Below are 24,241 nucleotides of genomic sequence, written 5' to 3'. Positions count from 1 at the left end.
TGCCAATATCTAATACGAGCGAAAGGTTACACAAAAATCCAGGCTTCAGACTTCTCATTAAAATATATACATAAATGTCCTTCAATACTGGCCCTGCCCTCTCTTACATGACCATCCGCTGAGGCTGAGTTTGTTCACCTTCTCTTTCGCTCTCCACCGTTCCCTATTATTTTACCCAGATACCTGGCTTAGCTCCTGTACGTATTACAGTTTGACCCTCAAGACTGTACCGACACGTTCATTAGGAGAATGAAGAACAGAGATGATCAAATGAACCCTATTTATTTAGTTATGAAACGTACTGGCTAAAGTTTTACTTCAGCTAGTATTAAAATAAGTTTGCAGTGAGAAAGAAAGGGAGAACATAAGTCATTAAGATTCAGGATAGACAGTATTTTTAATTTACTGAAGATAACCATCTCTTTTTTTAGAGTGTATTTAAAAGTGTCATTTGATAGAGACTTTTTCTTTCTTGGTATAAAAACAGAAACATTACCTTCCAATCTTAAATGCTTTCTTGAACTATTGCTTACAAACACCAAGATAAAATATATTTAGAGATTAGAATTAAAAAGAACATTTTAAGAAATCTGGAATTGCAAATTTGTCTCAGAGTTGATTTTCAGAGCTTGTCTTATCCATGTTCTCATTCATTCTGACCTAAATGTCACTGCCAGGCACATGATAAATCTTAATTCTAGAATTATGCAAAATTCAGATCCTGACTACTAGCCTGTTTAACCGCTTAAAATATAAATAAAAGAAACTATAAGATGTATCTAAAAATGAAGACTTAAGTTTCACCTGTACTAAATTTCCAACAGGTGAGCCACATCAGAGAAAACAAGTGTGAAAGATCTCAGACTTTTGCAAGCTAGCTTACCAGGGTAGAAGACACAAAGACTCAGGGGTGAGAGATAAGGGGCAGTTTGTTAGTTACAATAACTTAAGGCAAAGCACCAACACTTTTGCACTGGTTCCCAGAACCCCAGTTCCCACCAGGCAAGGCGAAAATGGCCAGCTGACACCTGCACAGGCAATGGGTTGTGTTACACAAGAGGAAACCTAAGCTTAGAGAACACCAGTCTTTTATCACAGGCAATAAGCACGCCTGCCTTTTACCCCAGTAGACATTTATTATACTGGACCATACGCATGCCTGCCTGCTCTTTGCTCTGATGGAAGACACTATCTCTATCTTCCAAGGCTGTTCCTGATACAAACATCTTTTAAAAAACAGAAACAAAGGGCAGTCAGTACCTTCCCGGCGAGACCGGCAGAAACTTAGAGACCCGTGGAAAATTGTCTCCCTCAACTGGATACTGTTCCTAACATATATTCAAATGAGGAGTCTAAGACTACAATTTATGGGATCAATTTCATATACCCCTTGACCGGCTCAATTACTTAATCACCAATTTATCTCAAATTAAATCAACTAGAGCCTCTAAAAAGGAAGTATATATTAAAAAGGAATGACTCCCCTTTTCCAGTTACTTTCTATTTTTAAAAAGAAGATGCTCCAATATTTGCAATATTAAAATTTAAAATCCTCAAGCATTCCACTAGAAATGATTACTATGCTCACTTTAACTAAGTTTAAATGTTTCAAACCTGTTAACGCTAGCAATAGGAACTACCTGTCAAAAGTCTCATTATACAGTAACAAACACCACAAAGAGAACAGTAACTTCAACATTTCCAGCTGCTGTCTACAAAATACGAGAAAATTCTGCACCCCAAATCACTCTGTTCTATTTCTCCTTACCCTTTACCGTCTCAAAATAAAATCTTCGAATGAGAAAGACAACAAAATACCGTCTCTTTGGGTTCCTTTGTCCCTAGCTGAAGGTAGAAAATCGGGGACTCGTTAAGGTAAAGAACCTGAAACATGCAAGATAGAAAATAGACGGCATCCGATCTGTAATCAATCACCGGACAAAGTCCCCATCACTTCATCTTCATCCCTCCCTTCCCCCCTCCAGCTCAAATAACGTGAGTATATAGGGGATGATTAGGATCATATGGACCCGGACAAAGCTCCGGGGAGGCAGAGGGTAGCAGTTAACTAGATGCAGTCGGCAAAGAATCCGAGATACACGCTACAGCCGACTCCAACGGAGGTTTTCAAAAGTGCGGGTCGCACGGGCCACCCAACCCTGGAGGAGAATGCTGAGCAGCAGGAGGAGCAGCGGCGGCGCCGCCAAGTCCTCAGCGCCCGTGGAAGTTGCTCGCGGGGCGCGCGGCACGCCGCAGAGCGCGCGGGCCCTCCATGTCACCGCCGCCAACACAGACCCTCCTCCTCGCCCCTCCCCCGCCGCGCACCCCGGGCGGCGGCGACATGACAGCGGGTCGCGCCGCACAAGGGCGCTCGCCTCCCGGAGCCCCTCCCCAGGCTCCCCGGCGTCCCCGGCCGGCTCTCACCTTGGGTGGCGAACGGCGAGGAGCCGCTGACCGGCGAGCCGGGGGCGGGGACGGGCGGCGGGGTCTCGGCCGAGCCCAGCATGGGCGCGGGCAGCATGAGGTAGCGCTGGGGCGCGGGTAGGCAGCGCTGGCAGAAGGAGTGCAGGCAGGGCAGCAGCTTGGGCGCCCGGCTCTGGATGTTCTGGTGGCACACGGCGCAAGTGTCCAACAGGTTGAGCCGGGCCGCCTCGCCTCCGCGCTCCGAGTCGGGGCCCTGCCGACTCTCGGCCTCATTCTCCCCGCTTGGCGCCGCCGAGGGCCCCCCGGCGGCCGCCGCCGAAGCCGCCGCGGCCGCCGTCGCCGCCTTCTCCACAGCCACCTCCATTGTCCTGCCCCCGCCGCCGCCGCTGCCGGGGAAGGGGGAGCGCGGTCTCCGCCGGCCGCCGCCCCCGACGACCTCCTCCTCCTCCTCCTCACAGGCCGTTCGGGTGACCCGCGGGAGAGGGAGGGAAAGCGGGCCGGGCCGAGGAAGCCTCCTCAGGCCCCGGGGATCCGCCTCCCGGGTGGCGCGGCCGGAAGAAGGGGATCTGTCAGCGGGAACCGTTCCTCGCACCGGGAAGGCTGCGCCCCGTCCGCTTCGCCAACCGCCGCGGCGCTCGTCGAAACCGCCCAGCCCGCCCTCGTCTCCCCGCCTTTCTCTCTGGGCCCCTGGCCCATCTCAGGCCCCGCCCCCGCCCTCCCTCTCCCAGCAACTGAGGCGACAGCGAGGAAGGCGCCGCCCAATAGCCGCAGCGCCTGTCCGGGGGGCGGGGCCTGCCCAAGCCCGCGAGGCTCCGACGGCCTCGGCGGGAGGCTGGGAGGTGGGAGGGCGCTTGCCCAGCCCCGCCCCCCGAGCTCCTAGAGCCGCGGCTTCTGATTGGGCCTTTGTGTGTGTTTCGCTCCCCTGAAAAGATTAAGGGATCGTTTGTGAAAGACAGACCGACTAATTCGGTCCGCCTGTGATAGCTCCTCCTATGGGGCGGAGCTCCACCGTGTGTACTCAACGCCGTTAATTAAGTAACTGCTTCGGAGGAAACTCTCGTTTTACTGCTGAAGACGGGGGTCCTGTGGGAGGAGTAAATATGGTGGGAGGGTCAAAGGATGACGAAGTACAGATTGTGAGGAGCTAACAAGGTAAGAATTTTACAAAAGCAGAAATGTTGTGTAAAAAAGATATGAGGAGGCAGCATGGATTTGCCACCTGAATTTACTCTTCTCTATGATGAATGATGGAGCCTGAAGAATAAGGGGGTGGGGGGGAGGTTCTCTTGCAAGTCAGAAATTTTTTTTAAGGATTTCGCCAGTGAAAACGATGAAAGGTGAAATCAATTTTCAAAGTAAGTGATTTGCTTTTCAAATGAATAAAAATGGTTCTTCAAGGACTTAATATATAAAGATGGTCTAAAAATGTCTTTATTGTATACGGTTGGCACCAACTCAAAAAATAAAAATAAATGTCCGTACTGACGTCCAAATAACGCCTTCAATATTTTTTCCATTCTGACCCCCAAAACACAGGCTTACGTCAGAAGGTACACACGTTTTCCCTCAAAATATAGCCAAGCTTCCGGGCACCTGGCTGGCTCAATGCATAGAGCATGCGGCCCTTGATCTCAGGGTTGTGAGTTCAAGCGCCATGTTGGGCGTGGGACATAATAAAAAAATGACCAAGCTTTTAAGGAACTGGAACTATAGAAACGGAGTGAGGAGAACAAAACTTCTGCACACACATGTAAAAAGATTGTATGGAAGTGTAAATGGAGTAGTGTTGGACCTTTGAGGAAAGTGGGATGGGGTCAGAAAAGGCCTTGTTAAAACTGAAACGATCCCGGGGCGCCTGGGTGGCTCAGTCGGTTAAGCGTCCGACTTCGGCTCAGGTCCTGATCTCGCGGCTCGTGAGTTCGAGCCCCGCCGTCCGGCTCTGTGCTGACAGCCCAGAGCCTGGAGCCTGTTTCAGATTCTACGTCTCCCTCTCTCTCTGTGCCTCCCCTATTCATGCTCTGTCTTTCTCTGTCTCAAAATAAATAAACGTTAAAAACAAAAAATTTAAAAACCGAAATGATCCTGGAAGAACAAATGGCAGCGAGAGAGGGCAGGCTCTAGGCGTCCTGGCCCTCCCTTACCTTTCCCAAGTTATCCCCCTCCTACCAGCCTCCTTTCCAAACAGATCGTGAATCCAATCACTATAGGCCTCCAAGAGTGAAGTTCTCCTTCTTAATGGCTTTCAAGAGCTCACTATTTGTTTTGTATGGTGGTAGTTTCTTAAACCTTAGTTTGCATCAGAATCACCTGGCAAGCTTACTTAAAAGCTGGTGCTTGGGCTCATCCCCATATTCAATTTTAAAAGCCTCTGGTGGTTGTGATTAAAGCTCCCTGCGCTCTCACACTTTATGCTCTAGCAATTTTCATACCTCCTGCTTTGCACATTCTGTTCCCTTTGTTTTAGAATGCTTTTCCCTCAAAGTTCAGGCTTACCTAGTGTCCCCCTAAATGACCCCATGTGAAGTTCATCACTCTTTCCCCCGTACTCGTTCTGTACTCCATCTTTTGGTAGCTGCACCCTGAAGATCTTCATATACTAGGAAAGCAAATTATAAATTAATGACTTCATATGCTAATAATTCATTACAGAGATGGTAAACGGGATTCAAGCAGACTAAAGACAAGCGCCTTTTATTCCCTTGGATGATGGTAGTGAAGGAAAGAAAAAGCAGTATATCCTGGAGGCTTGTTTTTGGAGAATTCCATGCAATTTGATAACAATCCACAGTTTAGTTTCTCAAATCATCATGGATAATCAGTTCTACAGAAAATTATCTTCCATATTCTTAGGCTTCCTAGTCTCATATACTTAAAACAATCATATGTTTTACTTTGTTCAAATATATATGGCTTCTGGTTTTATTAAATTCCAGAAAGCAAATTTATTGTTTTAGGGGTTTTTTGATCATGCGATTTTCTTATCTAGATATTGTCGTCTCAAGTGTGTTGCAAAAATAGTTCCCAGAGATTCATACTATGATAGCTGATTTGTCCTTAATTACAGCTCTCATGTATCTCCCTCTCTTATTCTATAATGTCTACGACTCCCGAATTCATCCAAGGCTCTCCATATTTTCATCCCTATCTGATCTCCCTGCCTGATCCTACTGCTTTCCCACATCCATTCTATGCTTCACCCTAATTGGATGGCTTGCCATTGTCTAACTGTACCCACATCACCTCTACATCCCTCTGAGAGAGGGGGTAATATTTGTCTATGCTGGAATAGAAGGCAGTCTGCAAGGACAGCAAGAGCATTCGATGCTAGTGAGTATTTCTCAGGGCCACCTCTCACGTGGTAGTAATGGATGGAAATTCTAGATCTTCCAGGAAAGTGTAACGAAACCATTTTTGTTTAGAGCTCTTAGAAATTATAATACATGTCTACGCAAGGAACGTGTGAGATAACCCCTTTAATGCAATCTTATATCTTTAGAGAAAAGATAAGGAAAAGATTCATACCTTCAGAAGTAGCTGAGAGATTTGGGTAACTTTCAACCTCATTGTTAGAGCAAGGAGAATGCAGTGTGCAGGGGTCAAAGACTGTCTTGTTATCTCAGTGGCTTCCTCAGATATGCCCACAGTCAAGAACCGATGGAAGCAAGGCACATTCTGTGGACTCCATCATGAAGCGATGTCCCGGGACCCAGTATCTCTCTCACATATGCCATGGCCCTATTAGATCCTTGGATCTTCAAACTGGCCCTAGATAGAAAGGAGAGTGAATACTGTATTGATGGTTTTAAAACCCCAAATGATGACCAAAACCAAAATGGAAACAGAACCTAAAATAACTGAGAATATAACTAGATTAAGTTGTCAGCCCTCAGGAAGATAAAAAGTTAAGTTATTAAAAAAAAAAAAAAGTATATATACTACTTGGGGTACAGTAAAGGATTAAGTCAGTGAACATGGGTTATTCAAACCCTGCATGGTCCAGACAAAGCACCAGTCTTTAACTCGCTATTGGGAGATGACCTCTGAACCTTTGCCCTACTTGATAAGAGGATTGCTATATGCCTGAGGCTTTGGCCTCACACCCATCAGTGACCAGATAGTTTACTCTATGACTTATGGCTCACACAGTTTTTTGTATACCTGAGGCTCTGTGCCACAGTGTCAGTCCGTCCTCTGGAAGGCAGGAGACTGTGTAGCTAAGGTCAGTTACCTGAGGACTTACTCCATGCTCTGTGACTGACCCCTAATTGGATCCTGGATACCTAGGCTTGGGTGAATTTCCTGCACTGGCAACACTTTGCACATGTTGTTATGCATTGTTGCTAGAGGAATAAGCGTCTTGGTGGGCCTCCACTGGCCAAGAACTGGAAGCTCTCTCCTGGTTTCTCCTGGGTTTTGCCTACGTGCCTTTTTCCTTTGCTGATTTTAATCTGTATCCTTTTGCCGTAATGAATTGTAACTGGGATATAGAAGCTTTTTCTGAATCTTATGAATCCTTCTGGAAAATCATTGAAACTGAGGGTGGTCTTGGGATAGCCAATACAAAGGGCATGCCATTTTTCCTACTAGTAATTCTACTTGTAATTCCTTGAGGCTAAGGAACATCTCTTCCATATTCCTTTAATACCGCACAAACTGCATGGAAGCAAAAAACCTAAAGCTTGCTTCCTCCTGCTTTATTCCTTTAATCCTTTGCTTCATTCTAAGTATTTGCTTCAATTACAGCTCATTTCCCCAATTATCTATCTTCTATCTATCTATCTATCTATCTATCTATCATTTTTGCTTCTTGTGAGCCATTTGCTGAAGAGAAAAGTCCAGGAGAGATCATTGCAATGATTTCCCTTTTCCCTCATCACCTCCCCTATACAGTCATTCTTTTCTTCTAGGTAAACATTTTTAGAAGATGAAGTGTGGAGGGAAAGAAGTCACGAAAGGGCCGGAGAGTGACAGGAGAAGGGGCATATTTATTGCCTTGTCTGAAGGACAGGAATAATGAAGAGAGTTGTAAACTGAATATTGACTCATGAGGCTTTATGCACAACAATTTTTATGGACGGTTGGAGCCAAGTCAACTTAAGTATTGGGAGCAATACCTGTACAGACTGTTCTGGGAATATCCAAAGGCAGAGAGAATCCCCTCAGTGCTGTGGAAGCACTTTTATTGGGCTTTATTATGAGAGGAGGTACAGAGGAGAGAAAGCAGAAGCAATGGAAAACCTGAGGATCAAGAGTAAGTCCATCAGGAGACTAAGAAGAAGAAGAAAAAAAAGAGGATGAGAACAGTGAAGATAATAAGGGACCAAGTGAAAGCACACAAATGGAAGAAAAGGAAAAAGGAATAATGCTTGCAGATAACATAACAGGAGAAGAAAAGGTGGGGTAGCTAGGAGCTAGAAGGAGAAGGAGGAGTTTCATGACACTCTGTGATGAAGGAGGTGAGTGAGAAACGAGTAGATGAACCAAAGTGGAACTTTGAAAGGACTCTGAAAATGGTGACATGGTTTATGTTGAGACATAACTTGTAAAAATTTATCCAGTCCCAACTCAACATAAAACACAGCCAGAGCAGAAGCCATTTCTACTTTCCAAGAGATATTTCACTTGATAGTAGAATTCCTTGTACACATTTGTGCTTTTGAAAAGTGTCATTCTTTCAGGGTTCCCCCCCCCAACATTTATGCTACATGAAACAAATATTCATTTGTTTTATAGCTTCTGTTTGTTTTCATGATGGTGATATATATCAAGCACTACTTTTAGCTATGCCTGCTCTTCTGTTCTATAACTTGTTCTTAATTTAGCCCAAAGATGCCTGACATAGCCTCCCTGAACTCCATGTACAGAGTTTATTGCTACTGGGGAGCATGTTTTCAGAATCTATGTAAACATGTTCTATACGTAAACACCCACACATATATAATTTGACATAGCTAGAATCACAATAGCACAATTTTAGTACTTTTTTGAAATTAATGCTGGGAACTGAATTGTGTCCTCCTTCAAATTCACATGTTGAAACCCCAATCCTATATGTAACTGTATTTGAAGATGGGGTCTTTAGGAGTTAATTAAGATTAAATGAGGTCATAAGAGTAGAGACCTAGTCTGATAGGATTGGTGTCATTATAAGAGTAGGGAGAGAGATGAGAATACACTCTTTCTCCCCCTAGCCCTCAAACCCCCTCACTCTTCTCTCTCCTAAAGCACATGCACCAGGGAAAGGCCATGTGAAGACCTAGAAAGATGGCCATCTGTAAGCCAGGAAGAGAGCTTTCACCAGAAACTGAATTGGCTACAGCCTTGACCTTGGACTTCCTACCTCTTGAAATATGGGAAGTAAGTTTCTGCTGTTGAAACCCTCCAGTCTCTGTGGCATTTTGTTACAGCAACTCAAGAAGACTAAAACACCCAACAATACATGTAGATACCTATAGATTTATGAAATCACTTTTAATGATTGCTTATGATTCTATTATAACAAAATTTATGCTTAAAAAACTATATTGACAGACATTTAAACCTATATTAATCAAGTTATGGGCTAAGCTGGTTTGATAATTCCAGTGGCTCAAACCATATCAAGTTTATTTTTCTTTTACATAACACATCCCAGTGTGGGTCCACAGCTCTGTTTCGCAATCATACAAGGCAACAGTGCCTTCTAGCTTGTCATTCTGTCATCCCTTAAAATGTTGTCTTTGGTGACAAGGCCAGATGGGGCCATAAGCACTATGTTTTCACTTGAGAAGAGAGAGGAATTGGCAATTTACATCAAGTAACACAAACGTTGGGCATTAACTTCCACTCACATTATGTTGTCACAGGGCCACACCAAGCTTCAAGGTAAGCTGGAAACTGTCCTTGTCAGTGGCGTAGTCATGAATCCTAAAACTCAGCAGAAGTGGACATTCTGTTAGTAAAGGGATAAGGGAACATTGGATGGGGCAGATGGGGGCAGAAATTAGTAATCTCATATACAATTACTTTCAGCATTTCACTTATCTCTGTGACCTTACATTGAATTTCTAGAAGTGAAATTCTTAGAACAAGGGTTGCACAATTAATATTTTTATATTTATTGCCACACTACACTTCAGAAAGAATTTAATTACACTCCCCCCAATGTTGTATGTAAATATGAATTTCCCTACCTCTTTGCCATTATTCTACTTAATCTTTGCTAATCTGAATACTTAAAGAAGGTAACTCAGTATTGATTTTATTTTCATTTCTTTGATTAATGCTGGGACAGAACATATCTTCGTATATTTAGGGACATTTGTATCTTTTTTCATTTGTGATTATCTGATCATGGCCTTGGCCTCTTGTTCCATTGGGTACTCATCTTTTTTTTTTTTGAAAAAATTTTTAATGTTTATTCATTTTTGAGAGACAGAGAGAACAGAGTGTGAGCTGGGGAGGGGCAGAGAGAGGGAGACAGAATCCAAAGCAGGCTCCAGGCCCTGAGCTGTCAACACAGAGCCCGACATTGGGCTTGAACTCACTGACCTGAAGATAATGACCTGAGCTGAAGTCAGATTCTTAACCGACTGAGCCACCCAGGCACACCTCATCTTTTTTCTTATTCATGTGAAAGGGATTGTTGTTTTTTACACACCGTATCTTGCAAAAGATTTTTTTCTATGTGTCATTGGTCTTTTAATCTTACACATTTCTTTTTCTGCTAGGCAAAACTGTTAACTTTTTATGTAGTCAAATTTATCATTTTTTTGTTTTCTGGCTTTCAGTTTTGTAGCATATTCAGAAATGCCTTTCATCAAGAGATTATACAAGTATTCACTCATATTACCTTCTAAGAAATACATTTTCTTTTCTGTTTTTTAAAGTTTATTTGTTTATTTTGAGAGAAAAAGAGAAAGAACGAGTTGGGGAAGGGTAAAGAGAGGGAGAGAGAGAATCCCAAGAAGGCTCCTCATTGTCAGCACAGAGCCCCATGTGGGGCTCCATCCAAAGAAACCATAAGATCATAACCTGAGCTGAGATCGAAAGTTGTACACTTAACCAACTGAGCCACCCAGGCGCCCCCTAAGAAATACATTTTAATTTTCACTGTGTGGCTTACCACCTACTTATTGCAGATGGTTGTTCCCTTTTCTACATCTTACTGATATTTCAGGCAGAGGGAAGTGGAACTGTACATTCTGCACTCTTCCAAAGAATATTCCCAGAAGCCCTATCCCTTTTACTTCCCTCTCGTTGGCCAGAACTGTGTCGAATAGCCACTCAAATCTCAAGGCACCTTGGAAATATTGTCTTTTATGTGAGCACATATTTATCGAGAATAGAATGGACTTCCATTATAAGGAAGGGGAGATTGTTGGGGATTTGGTAAGAAACGTATGTGTGTGCATGTCTGGATGTCTGTGTGTGCGTGTGTGTGTCCATATGCACTCACACTCACGTGCATGCACACTTATCTATGCAGTGGATATGTGTGAGGAGGAATAAGAAGAAGATGGTTTTAGTTTCCTCTTAGGAGGAAAACCAAAAATTATAAATAAGAGTAAAGATTTCCTTTTTACTGTATAATGATTTTCCTTTTACTGTGTAATGTTTTACAACTTTTGAATTTTGTACCTCATACATATTATTTATTAGAAAAATATTTTAATAAGAAATTAAACTTCCTTTAAAAAAAGAAATACATTTTAATAGGTAACATATTTGTATGTTTTTCTTTCTTTTCCAATTTTTATTTAAATTCTAGTTAGTTAACATACAGTGCAATTTTGGATTCAGGAATAGAATTCAGTGATTCATCACTTACATACAACAGCCAGTGTTCATCATAACAAGTGCCTTCTTAATACCCATCACTTATCTAGCCCATCCCCCACCCACCTCCCTCCATCTACCCTCAGTTTGTTCTCTATCTTTAAGAGTCTTTTATGGTTTGTTTCCCTCTCTATTTTTTCCCCTTCCATATGTCCATCTCTTTTGTTTCTTAAATTCCACATATGAGTAAAATCATACGGTATTTGTCTTTCTCTGACTAACTTATTTTGCTTAGCATAATACCCTCTGGTTCCATCCACATCATTGCAAATGGCAAGATTCATTCTTTTTGATAGCTGAATAACATTCCATTGTGTGTGTGTGTGTGTGTGTGTGTCTGTACATATATATATGTATATGTACATATGTATATACATACACATATATACACACATATATACATATGTATATATACATAATATACATATATACAGTTGATGCATATATACACATATGTATATGTATATATACACATATACATATACATATGTGTGTGTGTGTGTGTGTGTGTATACACACACACACACGCCACATCTTCTTTATTCATTTATTGATGGATATTTGGGCTCTCTCCGTGGTTTGGCTATTGTTGATAATGCCTCTATAAACATTGGGGTGTATGTGCCCCTTCGAATCAGTATTTTTGTATCCTTTGGGTAAACACCTAGTAGTGCAATTGCTGGATTGTAGGGTAGATCTATTTTTAACTTTTTGAGGAACCTCCATACTGTTTTCCAAAGTAGCTGCACCAGTTTGTATTCCCACCAGCAGTGCAAGAGGGTTCCCCTTTCTCTGCCTCCTCGCCAACACCTGTTGTTTCTTGTGTTGTTAATTTTAGCCATTCTGACAGGTGTGGGGTGGTATCTCATCATGGTTTTGATTTGTATTTCCCTGATGATGAGCGATGTTGAGCATCTTTCCATGCATTATATGGTTTAAAAATAAAAATATAAAACTACACAGTGAAAATTCTTGCTGCTACCTCCGTTCTCTTTGATTCCATTCACCACCTGACCCTCCTCTGGCAAATCCACTGTAAACTGATGAGAGCAAAAAAGGAAAATAATATATTAGTATTGTTTTTTTAAATAATTTTGATCTCCTAGATCCCATGAAAGGGCATCAGAAACTTTTGGGAGCTCTCATACCACATTCAAAAACCACGGAGCCAACCCATTACTAGCAAGTAGAAGACTTCATAAAAGCTAGCTGAACAGATTCATTTATTAAATAATTACATACTTCCTGATTTATAATTTTTACAGCCCTTCCCACATGACTTTTTCACAGTATTATTTCTTTTTGAAATAAGTTATTATGGAAGTTTGGAAAAAAGATTGTTATACTCCCAGGGTGCCTGGGTGGCTCAGTTGGTTAAGCGTCTGAGTGTTCACTGCATCTCAGGTCATGATTTCACAGTTTGTGGGTTAAAGCCCCTCATAGGGCTCTGCGCTGGCAGCATGGAGCCTGCTTGGGATTCTTTCTCCCTCTCTCTGCCTGTACCCCACTCTCTCTCTCTCCTTGAAAATAAATAAACAACAAAAAAAGACTAATATACTTCCACATATACCCTACTCCACTTTGACACTCGTCCTCACGGTCCCCATGGTAGTAGTTTGTTGTACATACTTCCAGACCCTTTTTTCTGTATGTGTGTATTCATACATGTGTGTATTGGGAGCTTCAGGTTTGTCACACACACACACACACACACACACACACACACACAAACACATGTAAATAAGATTGTGCTATATGTACTGTTTCTGTAACTTGCTCTTTTTACTTTATAGTCTGAAGATCATTTCATATTTTTACACATAAATGTATTTCATTCTTTTCAACAACCACGTAATATAGCAACAGCTCTGTGACATGAACGTTTGTTATTTAGAAAGAGAAGGGAAAAGAGAACCAAATTTATTCTTATTTCCATATGGAGGACGAGTGGTACCCACTACATTCATTAAGTGGTTCGTCCATTTCTTCCTAATTTGAAATGCTACCTATCGCTGATACCAGATTTCCATATACGCATGGGTCTGCTTCAGATACTATTTCATTGATTGATTTGTCTATTCCTGAATAGTTTTTAAAAAATGTTTATTTTTGAGACAGAGAGAGAGGGAGGGACAGAGAGAAAATCCCAAGTGGGCTCTGTACTGTCAGCTGTGGGGCTCAATGTCATGAATGGACGCTTAACTTATATCTCTATAATATGTATTGCTATTTAAGAGAGTAAGTCCACCTTTCCTTTGATTTGATTTGCAAATTATTTAGACTGTTCTTGTATGTTTACTACTACATATATATTTTTTCCCACAAGAAAACAAAGTATCTTTATTACCTTCCACGATATATTTAGTTTTGCTTCTCAGAAGAAATTTAATAGGAATATAAATACGTTTTTTTATATAATATATATTCTAGTCAAGGTGTATAATGTAAACTTCAAGCAATCAGGGAAATGCCACATCACTATCCATATACATTTTACAATCAGGTTATCAAGTTCTATAAAAAATGTAATTGTGATTTTTTAATGAAATTTTGTATTTTGAATAGGAAATACATGGGTCTGATGCAAAATTCAGAGTGTATAAGAGTATATGTGTGCACACAGGAAAGCAGTCAAAGCAGATAGCACATAGATGCTAATGGCTAGTAGAAAAGTGCTTTATGATCCTTATGTTCTTAGTCTATGTCACAAGCATTAATTCTGTCTTTGGTTTGTACCCTATTTTTCTCTTATTTTTATTATAGTTAATGGTATATATAATTGTATCTCTCTCCCCAACAGAAATGTGAACTTCCCAGGGAGGGTGTTTATTTTCACTTCTCTTTGCAGTCTAGCACCAAGAATACAGCCCAAGGTTCTGGGATACCATTAAGGAGAGAGAAAAATTTGATTTTGATATATAGGAAGGTGAACTATATTAAGGCTGGGATCCAGCAGGAGTAGACACTGAAAGCTAAAAACAATCATCATCTAAAATATATAAACAAGGGCGCCTGGGTGATTCAGTCTGTTAAGCGTCTGATTTCAGCTCAGGTCATGATCTCGTGGTCTGTGAGTTCGAGCCCTGCATAGGGCTCTGTGCTGCCAGCTCAGAGCCTGAAGCCTGCTTTGGATTCTGTGTCTCCTCTCTCTGCCCTTCCCTCACTCACACACACTCTCTCTCTGTCAAAAGTAAATAAACATTAAAAAAAATCATAATAAAATAAAATATATAAACACATCTGCCTGCTAGGAGAGACTTGATATACATTGAGGCAAACCATCCCTGAGTTCCAAGGAAACCTTCAAAATTTTCTTTTAGTTGTGCAAATGCAAAGTAAAGAGCTTTTTGGAACGCAGCTGTGGTCTAGGAGCTAAAGTGCTCTTCATAATTCTATGACATTTGTCTTCATACTGCAAAGAATTGTGTATCTGAATACCATGTTTCCTTTAGATTCTCATTTAGAAATATTTGCTTCCTGGATTCCAATTGTCCTATGTAATTACTTCTGCATATTCTTGGGCCATATCTGTAGTTATACTATGCGTACTATTAGTTACCCACAGGAAATCAAAAAGACCCTAAAGACTGCTGAAATAATATGCAAGCCTGGTCATCCCTTCAAGCTGTAGGAAAATTGATCAGGGCACTATGCTGATCTTGGGGCTATTTTGATATAGACTGGACTGTTGATAGCACATGGTTTTATTCAAGATGGAATCCTGGACTCCAATAACACCACTGATATTGAGTTACTGTATTCTTATATACCTAGCATACTGAAAACACATGAAATATTTCTTGAGTAGATTAAATAAAGTATGTTTAGAGGGATAAAAAAGCAAGACCACATCTGTGGCTGAGGATGGGGATTCCTTTGAATGTAATATGATTTCTAGTCTGCTGGGAAAAAATCTATCCAGGGAGAAGAAATCAGAACATTTGAAATAGGAATGTAGATAAAGGGAAGCTGAATTCTCCTCTGAACTGCAAATAATTTAATGTCTACACTCCAGGCGTCGGTTACGAGAGCTGGATTGTTGTGTTGTGCTGGTTCTCAGCTGGCAAAAACTGATTGCCAAGTTTTTGAGAATCTTGCAAGTTGGTTGTTAGACTGTTTAGAAGCTTAAAATTGGCCCTGGTGGGAGTATTTACACTATGGAAATCTACCAGATAGAAGCAAACATCGAAATGGGCTTCCCTACCCCTAAAGAGCCAGTTGTTAAACATCTACTGGCACGTTACTGATTCCAAGTAAAAGAGACGGACTCAAAGTACACTGGCCACACATCCCTCCTTTGCCTGGGACAATCTCATTGTACTGCAATTTTCCTGATGTAAGTGTTAATAACTCCCCTTTAACTGCTGGAAGTTTCTAGTGTGCACAATAAATATTTGGTGATTCTAGCTGAAGGGAACTCCTCTTATGTAGCAGTAAGCTGACCCTGCAGTCTGGCTTGTGTCCGGGCTTTGTGACTCCTAGTATAAGACGCTAGTTGGGACCTGGTGTATAAGTTTGAGAAACACCAAATACAACTCTCCTCTTGTTTAACAACTTTAATTCATTCCCTTAAACACTGTTGCTAATTCAGTTACATTTTAAAAATTTTAAGTTATTTATTTATTTATTTATTTATTTATTTATTTTTATTTTAGAGAGAGAGAAAGAGAGAGCACGTGTGAGTAGGGGATAGGGGCAGAGAGAGAGAAGGAGGATCCCAAGCAGGCTCCACGCTCAGCTCAGAGCCAGATGTGGGGCTTGACCCCACGACCCTGAGATGAAATCAAGAGTCGGATGCTCAACCAGCGGAGCCACCCAGGACCCCCTAATTTTCATTAATTTTAATGGAAAAAAAATTATGTCTTAAGTCCCAGCCCAAGATCCTATATAATTTTTGCAGAAACATGTACAACTAAATACTACAAACAAATTTGCGTAGGTAATAAACAATTTGGAAAAAAAGAACATGATTTGTATGTCAAGCATAATGTAACGAAGGTTTAGCGTACTTGCCAAAAGATGAATTAAAACCCTGGTGTTAGGTTGAGGCAGAGGAAGCAAGGGAATCTAAGGACTTTCTGCCAGATATTCAAGATCAGAGTGAGGTGCACTTGATAATAATTTTCTCTTTCTTGAGACAACAGCTAGAAACAGCTTCTTTTGTGGTCACAATCAATTTCCCAGAATATATGACTGATTCAGAATTTTTCTTCATCTTCTCATAATTTGCAAAAATTCTATACCCAATGCGGTGAGCTCTCCTTTAAAAATATTCAAAGCATTTGATTCTTTCTCCCTTTTTATTCTGCTTATCACACCCACCTTTTTTCAATGGTTAGGTTTCTCATTCTTTTGTTCATCTTTCTGTACCATTTCATTTCCACCAATAAATTTGAACACTTTGGAGGCTCATACTGCTTTGTACTCGAGATGCTCTTAAAGATAAAGTTATAAGACAAAACAACCCTTTAGGACAAAATGAAGACCAAACAGAAAAGCACTTCAAAACAGACTGAAGAATCCCTCTCACTTAATGCACATGAAAAACATACACAAGTCTTACACAGTACACAATTCAGATCTGTTCCACATGGTACTCTTTAACTAGAAATTGTTGTGTCAAGTGAATTGGTGAGTGGGTCTTTGTTTGAGACGATAATGTCAAAATACTGCTGCTTATAGATATTTGCCTAATGTGTTTGTGTGAAAATATGCCATACTAGAAAAATGGGTTGTTGGAAAAGTGGCATTATGGCTACTGTGGTGAAAAGGTGTATGGACACTATGGGCCAAGATGATAAATACAAAAAATGTAGCCTGATGTGTTGAAATCCCGTTCTGAAATCTTTAAGCATTTAGGAAAGTCTTGTTAAATGTTCCAGTCAAGTCTTGGCTATCACCACTAGGAATGGAAGGGAATGTGCATGCCCACGCTTAAAAGGGAAAAACAAGAGAGAAGGAGACTACTTAGAAAACAAGGGAACTAGACATCCCAAAATCTTTTAAAGAGAAGACAGAATGGGTCATATATAAAGGAGTAAGAGTCAGATGGAATCGAACTCCTCAGCAGCCACACAGGAAGCTGGAAGACAACGAGGAAAAGCCTTTAGACTTATACCAAGTCTGAAATTTTTTCTAGATATTCACTTGAATTTTAAAAAAGATAACAGTTCATTGCTTTATGATTATATATATTCCTAATCCCCTCACAAGCCTGAAAAGTAATCTCATAGCATAACGTCTCTGACCTGTTTTTAATGTTACAGTCATAGTAAAGTGTTGCCTGTTACAGACTTTATGACTGGATGCCCTAGAAAGTTGAGATCTGCCCCCTTTCATACTTGCCTTTCAAGGAGAATTCATTCTCCTTTTCAGAACTCCAATGTCACTTATTTTGTATTATGATGAATTATCTCCTCATTAGATTGTGAGGGTCAGAAGCTCAGCTTAATCATCTTACCACACCTACTTGTCTAGCAAAGGACCTTGAACATGGTAGGTGCTCGAGAGTTAAGAGTTGAATGCTCCTACACCTGGCGTAATTTTTTATCTTGGAAACCTGTTTAAAAACTTTTCTGTTATTTCAGACTTCCTCCCAATACCACTCCTACCTTACAGAAAAAAGAGAAAAATTTCTCTCAAAACCATGATTTCCTACTGTTTGTTGCATAGGAAAAAAAAATTCATGTTGAAATCCTGATATCCAATCACACTTTGTCCCCTGATGATATTTTCCTTCTTTCACATTAAATATCAATCTTTAAGAGAAATAACTATTTATTATATTCAATTCATTATTCATCGCTCATAAATATTTAAATTGAATCACTCCAGATGAGATTCGGTAATAAAATATTCAATTTGAAATGTTGCTTTCTATTGGAATAGTTGATTTCAGTACTTTTTAGAGCTTCAAGTGAACTTTTTCCCTAAATCGTACAATGAATGAATCCAGTTTGACCCTCACCTGGTGAGCACCGATTGCTTGGAAATGAAATGGTATATCCATTTAGCTTTTCTTTTCTTTTTTGTTTTTTTAAAGAATTGTTTATTTTGAGAGAGAGAGAGAGAGAGAGAGCACAAGCAAGGGAGGGGCAGAGAGAGAGGGAGAGAGAGAATCTGAAGCTGGCTCCACACTGTCAGCACAGAGCCCATTGTGGGGTTCGAACTCACAAACCATGAGATCATGACCTGAGCCGAAGTTAAGAGTTGGACCCTTAACCAACTGAGCCACCCAGGCACCCCTCCATTTAGCTTTTCTAGACCAAATGACCAAAAAGTGCTATCTGCCATTTTTTTAAATAAAAGCATATACTATAATAGTATGAGTGCATTAGTGGGAATATAAATCAGTTCAAGTTGAAATATATAGCAAAATTCTTAATTGCATTTATACATTTGATCCCCAAATTCTACTCTTAAGGCTTTATTTTATGGAAAAGTATGCATAATTTCAAATAATAGTATATGTGCAGTTTTTAAAAATCATAGCAGTAGTGGTGTGCCTGGGTGGCTCAGTTGGCTAAGTGTCCCACTTCAACTCAGGTCATGATCTTGCACTTCACGAGTTTGAGCCCCATGTTGTTCTCTGCCGACAGCTCAGAGCCTGGAGCTTGCTTCAGATTCTGAGTCTCAGTCTCTTTCTGCCCCACCCTCACCCTGCTCCCTGCCTCCATGCTCTGTCTCTCTCAAAAATAAATAACATTTGGGGCACCTGGGTGGCTCAGTCGGTTGAGCGGCCGACTTCGGCTCAGGTCATGATCTCGCGGTCTGTGGGTTCGAGCCCCGCGTCGGGCTGTGTGCTGACAGCTCGGAGCCTCGAGCCTGTTTCGGATTCTGTGTCTCCCTCTCTCTCTGCCCCTCCCGTGTTCGTGCTCTGTCTCTCTCTGTCTCAAAAATAAATAAACGTTAAAAAAAATTTAAAAAATAAATAAATAAATAAACATTAAAAAATAAAGATAAAAATAAAAACCATAGCAGTACTTATGGTAGCCAAAAAAGTAGAAATAACCCATAAACCAGTACTAAGTTTGCTTAAATAAATTGTATTATAATCCTGTAATGAAATGCTGTGTAGTCTTTAAAGATTCTTTTGTCAATACGTGAAAAACTCAGTTTCAAAAGACAGAAAGAAAAAGAGGAAGGAGGAAAGAAGGAAGGAAAGACCTGGAAGTCTATACACCAGAGGTCTATATTTCAGTGGTCTTTTCCTGGGTGAAAGTACAGGTGATTTTTATTTTCTTCTAGGCGTTTTTCTGCTTTTCCAAAATTTTAGACACTAATAGTTTTTTTTTAAGTTTATTTTTTATATTTTGAGAGACAAAATGAGAGAGAGAGAGAGAGTGCATGCAAGCAGGGAGGGGCAGAAAGAGAGGGGGACAGAGATCTGAAGCGGGCTCTGCGTTGACAGCAAAGAGCCCCATGTGGGTCTTGAACTCAGAAACTCCGAGATCATGACCTGGGCCAAAGTTGGACGCATAACCAACTAAGCCACCCAGGCACCCCCACCCCCTTTTTGTTTACATTGGACCACAGGGTGCCTGGCTGGCTCAGTTGGAAGAGCATGTGACTCTTGATCTCAGGGTCATGAGGTCAGGCCCCACATGGGGTGTAGTCATTACTTAAATAAATAAAATTTTAAAAAATCAAGCAACAGATTTTCATAAATAAAAATTCAATACAATCAAGAGCATACCTTAATGTAAACTGTGGGCTTTGGGTGATAATGCTATGTCATTGTAGGTTCATCAGTTGTAACAAATGTACCACTCTGGTAGGGAATGTTGATAGTAGGGGAACCTATGCATATGTGAAAGTAGGGGGCACATGGGAAATCTCTGTACCTCCCACCCAATTTTGCTGTGAACTTAAGACTGCTCTAAAAATGAAAGTTTATTAGAATAAATAAAAACAGGTGTGTCTCAGTGGCTCAGTTGGTTAAGCATCCAACTCTTGATTTTGGCTCAGGTCATGATCTCATGGTTCATGGGATCAAGACCTGATACGGGTTCTGTGCTGGCAGTGTGGAACTTACTTGGGATTCTGTCTCTCCCTCTCTCCCTCTGCCCCTCCCCTGCTCACAAGCAAGCGTGCTCTCTCTCTCAAAATAAATAAATAAAACATTTACAAATAAATAAGTAAGTAAAAATAAACAAACAGGAAATAACAGGGGATGAAGTCAAAGCATTAGTACTGGCGTTGGGTAAACTAATGGATTCGGTAATCTCCCAATTTCGTTAACAATCTCTATCCTGCTTCTCTCTTCTTACTCTCAAAATTACATCTTCTTTCAAACATTGGAACCATGCATAATTATAAGTTTATATTTTATATAGCTCTTTAAATAATTTATGAAACATCTTATTATTTGAGAGAAATAAAATTGTCTTAAATTTGAGAAAAAGTGATTTAAAGTAGAATTTGGTTGTATGTAAAAATTAAACCACCTTCTGGGAAGTATCTAGCATTTCTGAGAAAATGTTTTAAGCAATTTTCTGATACACTTTGATTAGGTTGTTTAAGCCAGGAGTCCTCACAGAGATGACTGATCTCAGATTTGGAGCAGGAAATGTATAAAATGATCCTAGAACCTCTTGTCCTAACCGAAAAGCAAAGAAACTATGAAAGACTACTGTGGTCACATCACAAGGATACAAAAACCAACTTGAAGAGGCTCGCATTGACCAAAGTGATAATTTGAACATTAAAAAGAAGAGTAATACGGGGCACCTGGGTGGCTCAGTCGGTTGAGCGTCCGACTTCGCTCAGGTCATGATCTTACAGTCTGTGGATTCGAGCCCTGCATTGGGCTCTGTGCTGACAGCTCAGAGCCTGGAGCCTGCTTCAGATTCTGTGTCTCCCTCTCTCTCTGCTCCTCCCCCACTCACTCTCTGTCTTTCTCTGTCTCTCAAAGATGAATAAATGTTTAAAAAAAAAAATTTTTTTATATAAATAAATAAATAAATAAATAAATAAAAAGAAGAGTAATAACCACAACGAATTCTCATCATGGGTAAAAATTCAAGCACTCATAAATAGTCAACATTAAACCACATTGATCATCTTTGGAAGATGCCAGAGAAGCAACTCATTTGCCCACTAACAAAAGCTATCCTACCTCTCCATAAGAACTGTACCTCAGGGAAATCTTGTAGGAAAATTATTCCTTATAGAGGAATTCTAGATTATAAATATAGAAGAATTAATAAAATTCCAACATCACTACACATCCCTTAACGAAATAGCACATCTAGGAATGACCATCAATGGCTGTGAAAATCATTAGGTGAAAAGTTGGTGGGAAGCTTAAAATGAAGGGGTCAGACCAACAGCACCAGAAACCAAAGATCAATCTTGACATCACAAAAAGAGAGCATTAAGTATATTACACTCCTCCAGATGTAATAGAGAGTATATATTACCACCAATAAAGTATTAAAAAAACTTTTAATGTTTATTTATTTTTAAGAGAGAGAGTGCGAACAAGGGAGGGGCAGAGAGAGAGAGAGGGAGATACAGAGTCTGAAGCAGGCTCCAGGCTCCAGGCTCTGAGCTGTCATCACAGAGCCCGACACGGGGCTCAAGCTCACAAACCATGAGATCATGACCTGGGCTGAAGTTGGACACTTAACCGACTGAGCCACCAAAGCGCCCCTAAACTATTTTTGTAAAAAAAATTCATATATGAGTACGATCAAGCCCCTATATCTAACTACCACTTTATGGGGAATTCAGAGAATTGAAGAACATTGTGGGGTGGAGGGGAAAAGGAGATGTGACTGGCAAAATTCAGAAAATGGGAAATTCTATACAAACACAAATAACCTGGGTTCTTCAACACCAGCAACAAAATGACCGAGAAAGAGACAGGGAGACTATAGGTTTAACAAGACCTAAGAAATTTATCAACGGTGAGCAATGGGAAGGCCTTGTTTGTATCCTACAGAACAAAACAATTATAAAAACCAAAAGTTTATGAGATGATAGAGGAAGTTTGAACACTGGGTGGGTATTATATTATTCAATGATATTAAGGAAGTATTGTAAATGTTTCTTAGTGATGTTAAAGTGGGGGGGAGAGAGAAGAGATCTTAGAAATACAAACTCAAGTTTCTGTAGGAGTAGAAAATTTCCCTCTATTTCCTTAGGTTCTTCAGTTGGATCTGCAAAATAAACTGACAATAGACAGATAAACAGAACAAAAGGCACATGAATGTATTTGATTAAAATTTTGCACTTTTGAATGAGAGGGCTTCACAGAGAAGAGAAAACCCCAGAGGAAATGGAGGCATTTATACGATTCTGGTAAAAGAGGATAGGTTAAAAGAGAAGTGACAAGGCAAAGCAAAGAGACTTGGAGCTTCAAGAGGTAGAAAATTGTAGCAGGGCAGGTGTATGAGGGAACTACTGGTAAATAGGGCCTAGTTAGCAAGGTTTGTTTGCGTAGACTCTTTCTTGGTGCCCTCTCCTCTCGAGTCCTAAGATTGTTATTCTCTTCCTGGTATGAAAGAGGGAAAACGAGATTTATGGTGTTTTCAGGAAGATAGGGGGGGGCAGAAAGCTCATCCTGTGTCTGCTTTTACTCCATTGCCTTCAGCTCAAAATAATCATTATGCCAAAAGTGGCATATTGTGGGTGGCATATTCTGATCTCCTGCATATCCACTGGTGAAATCTGGAATTCACTTTATTTTTTGTTAAATGTTTATTTCTTTATTTTGAGAGAGAGGGAGAGAGAGCATGCATGGGGGAGGGGCAAAAGGAGAGAGAGGCAGAGAATCCCAAGCAGGCTCCATGCTGTCAGTGCAGAGCCTGATACAGGGCTGAACCCTGTGAACCCTGAGTTCATGACCTGAGCTGAAATCGAGTTGGCATTTAACTGACTGAGCCACCCAGGCGCCCCTGGAATTCACTTCAAAATAATCCAGTTTGATAGATAGAAAATAAATAAATAAATAAAAATCAATACAGTTTGGGAAGGGGAGTATACAGGAGTATATATAAATGAGCTGGGTTATGCGTCGATACCCTTTGAATCAAGGTGACAGGTACCAGGTAATTACACAAACTCTCTTATTCTGTACAATGAAATGTTTTAAAGTAGAGAGTCTTTCTAAATATTAAATTTTCCCATACAGTTTTGTGGAGAATAACTTGCACATGAGAAGCATAACTTGTGCCTAGACATTTTCCTTCCACTTCGACTAAAAATGTTATCTAGCTACCTATTCTTGTTCAAAGAAGTGTCTATGAAAGAAATCTATGAACTGCCTTTCTTCAAATTCCCTTGAACAAGATAGAAACTAACTTTGACCATGCTGGCAATGAATTGTTGCCTTGGCAATCATTTGAACAACCCTGAGAGATAGGTAAAGTATTAGCTTGACCATTTTTTAGATAAGGAAACTGAGATTCAGAAAAGTTGACTTCCCCAGGGAGAATGAATTCTACTTGAATAATTGGAAGAATGCCTAGTAGAATCCAGGTAATGTAATACTTAGGTGAGTGGTGTTCCTTCTGTATCAACTGCTTCCCCCTACCCTCCCTTCTGTATAAGGCAGAGGAAGGTGTCCATGATTTCAGTCCCCAGAAACCAGAGTCTCTGAACTGTCCTATGTTAGACTCTCTTTTTCTTACCTTGATGCTGTGCATCTGACTTGAGTTACACCCAGTGAAAGAACAATCTTCCTCTTACTCATTGTGGGGCATTCTGGTATATGGTTGTTGTGGTATCGCATATTGTAGTATCACATTACTAGAGCTTTAGTGTGGGTGAGATCACTTCATGCAGGAGAGGCTGTTCTAAGGTCACTCAGTGCTATTCATTTAGGGGAAAATAAATCTTTCAGACAGGAGGTAAAGTGAATATAAAAAACTGTGGTTTGCAAAATATGACATTTCTTCTTTGCCAGACCTCTGATCTTTCTTGAACTCTATGTTTATTTCCTTTGTGTAAGACATTTAGAAAATTTCAATCTGTTTCAACTCTATCTGAGGCTAAC

General features: G+C 40.5%; 2 protein-coding genes across 3 annotated transcripts in view; one reads left to right on the top strand and one right to left on the bottom strand.

Moving 5' to 3' along the window:
• Nucleotides 1–3,130, bottom strand: part of TRIM24 (tripartite motif containing 24) — a 122,320-nt gene extending 119,190 nt beyond the window's left edge. For both annotated transcript variants that reach the window (XM_042973254.1, XM_042973261.1), the window contains exon 1: nucleotides 2,425–3,130. In XM_042973254.1, the coding sequence (XP_042829188.1) occupies nucleotides 2,425–2,788 (364 nt within the window). In that variant the 5' untranslated portion in view covers nucleotides 2,789–3,130. The remainder of the gene's footprint in view (nucleotides 1–2,424) is intronic.
• Nucleotides 3,131–3,368: 238 nt separating this feature from the next.
• CREB3L2 (cAMP responsive element binding protein 3 like 2) overlaps nucleotides 3,369–24,241 on the top strand; it is a 425,600-nt gene continuing 404,727 nt past the window's right edge. Inside the window, exon 1 of the mRNA XM_042973220.1 lies at nucleotides 3,369–3,576. The gene's annotated coding sequence lies outside the window, so the exon portion shown is untranslated. The remainder of the gene's footprint in view (nucleotides 3,577–24,241) is intronic.

The sequence above is a fragment of the Panthera tigris genome, chromosome A2 (assembly GCF_018350195.1).
Source record: "Panthera tigris isolate Pti1 chromosome A2, P.tigris_Pti1_mat1.1, whole genome shotgun sequence".
In the NCBI taxonomy this organism is placed as follows: Eukaryota; Metazoa; Chordata; class Mammalia; order Carnivora; family Felidae; genus Panthera; species Panthera tigris.
The sequence above is the reverse complement of the archived record's forward strand: the minus strand, read 5'-3'. Positions and strand labels throughout refer to the sequence as shown.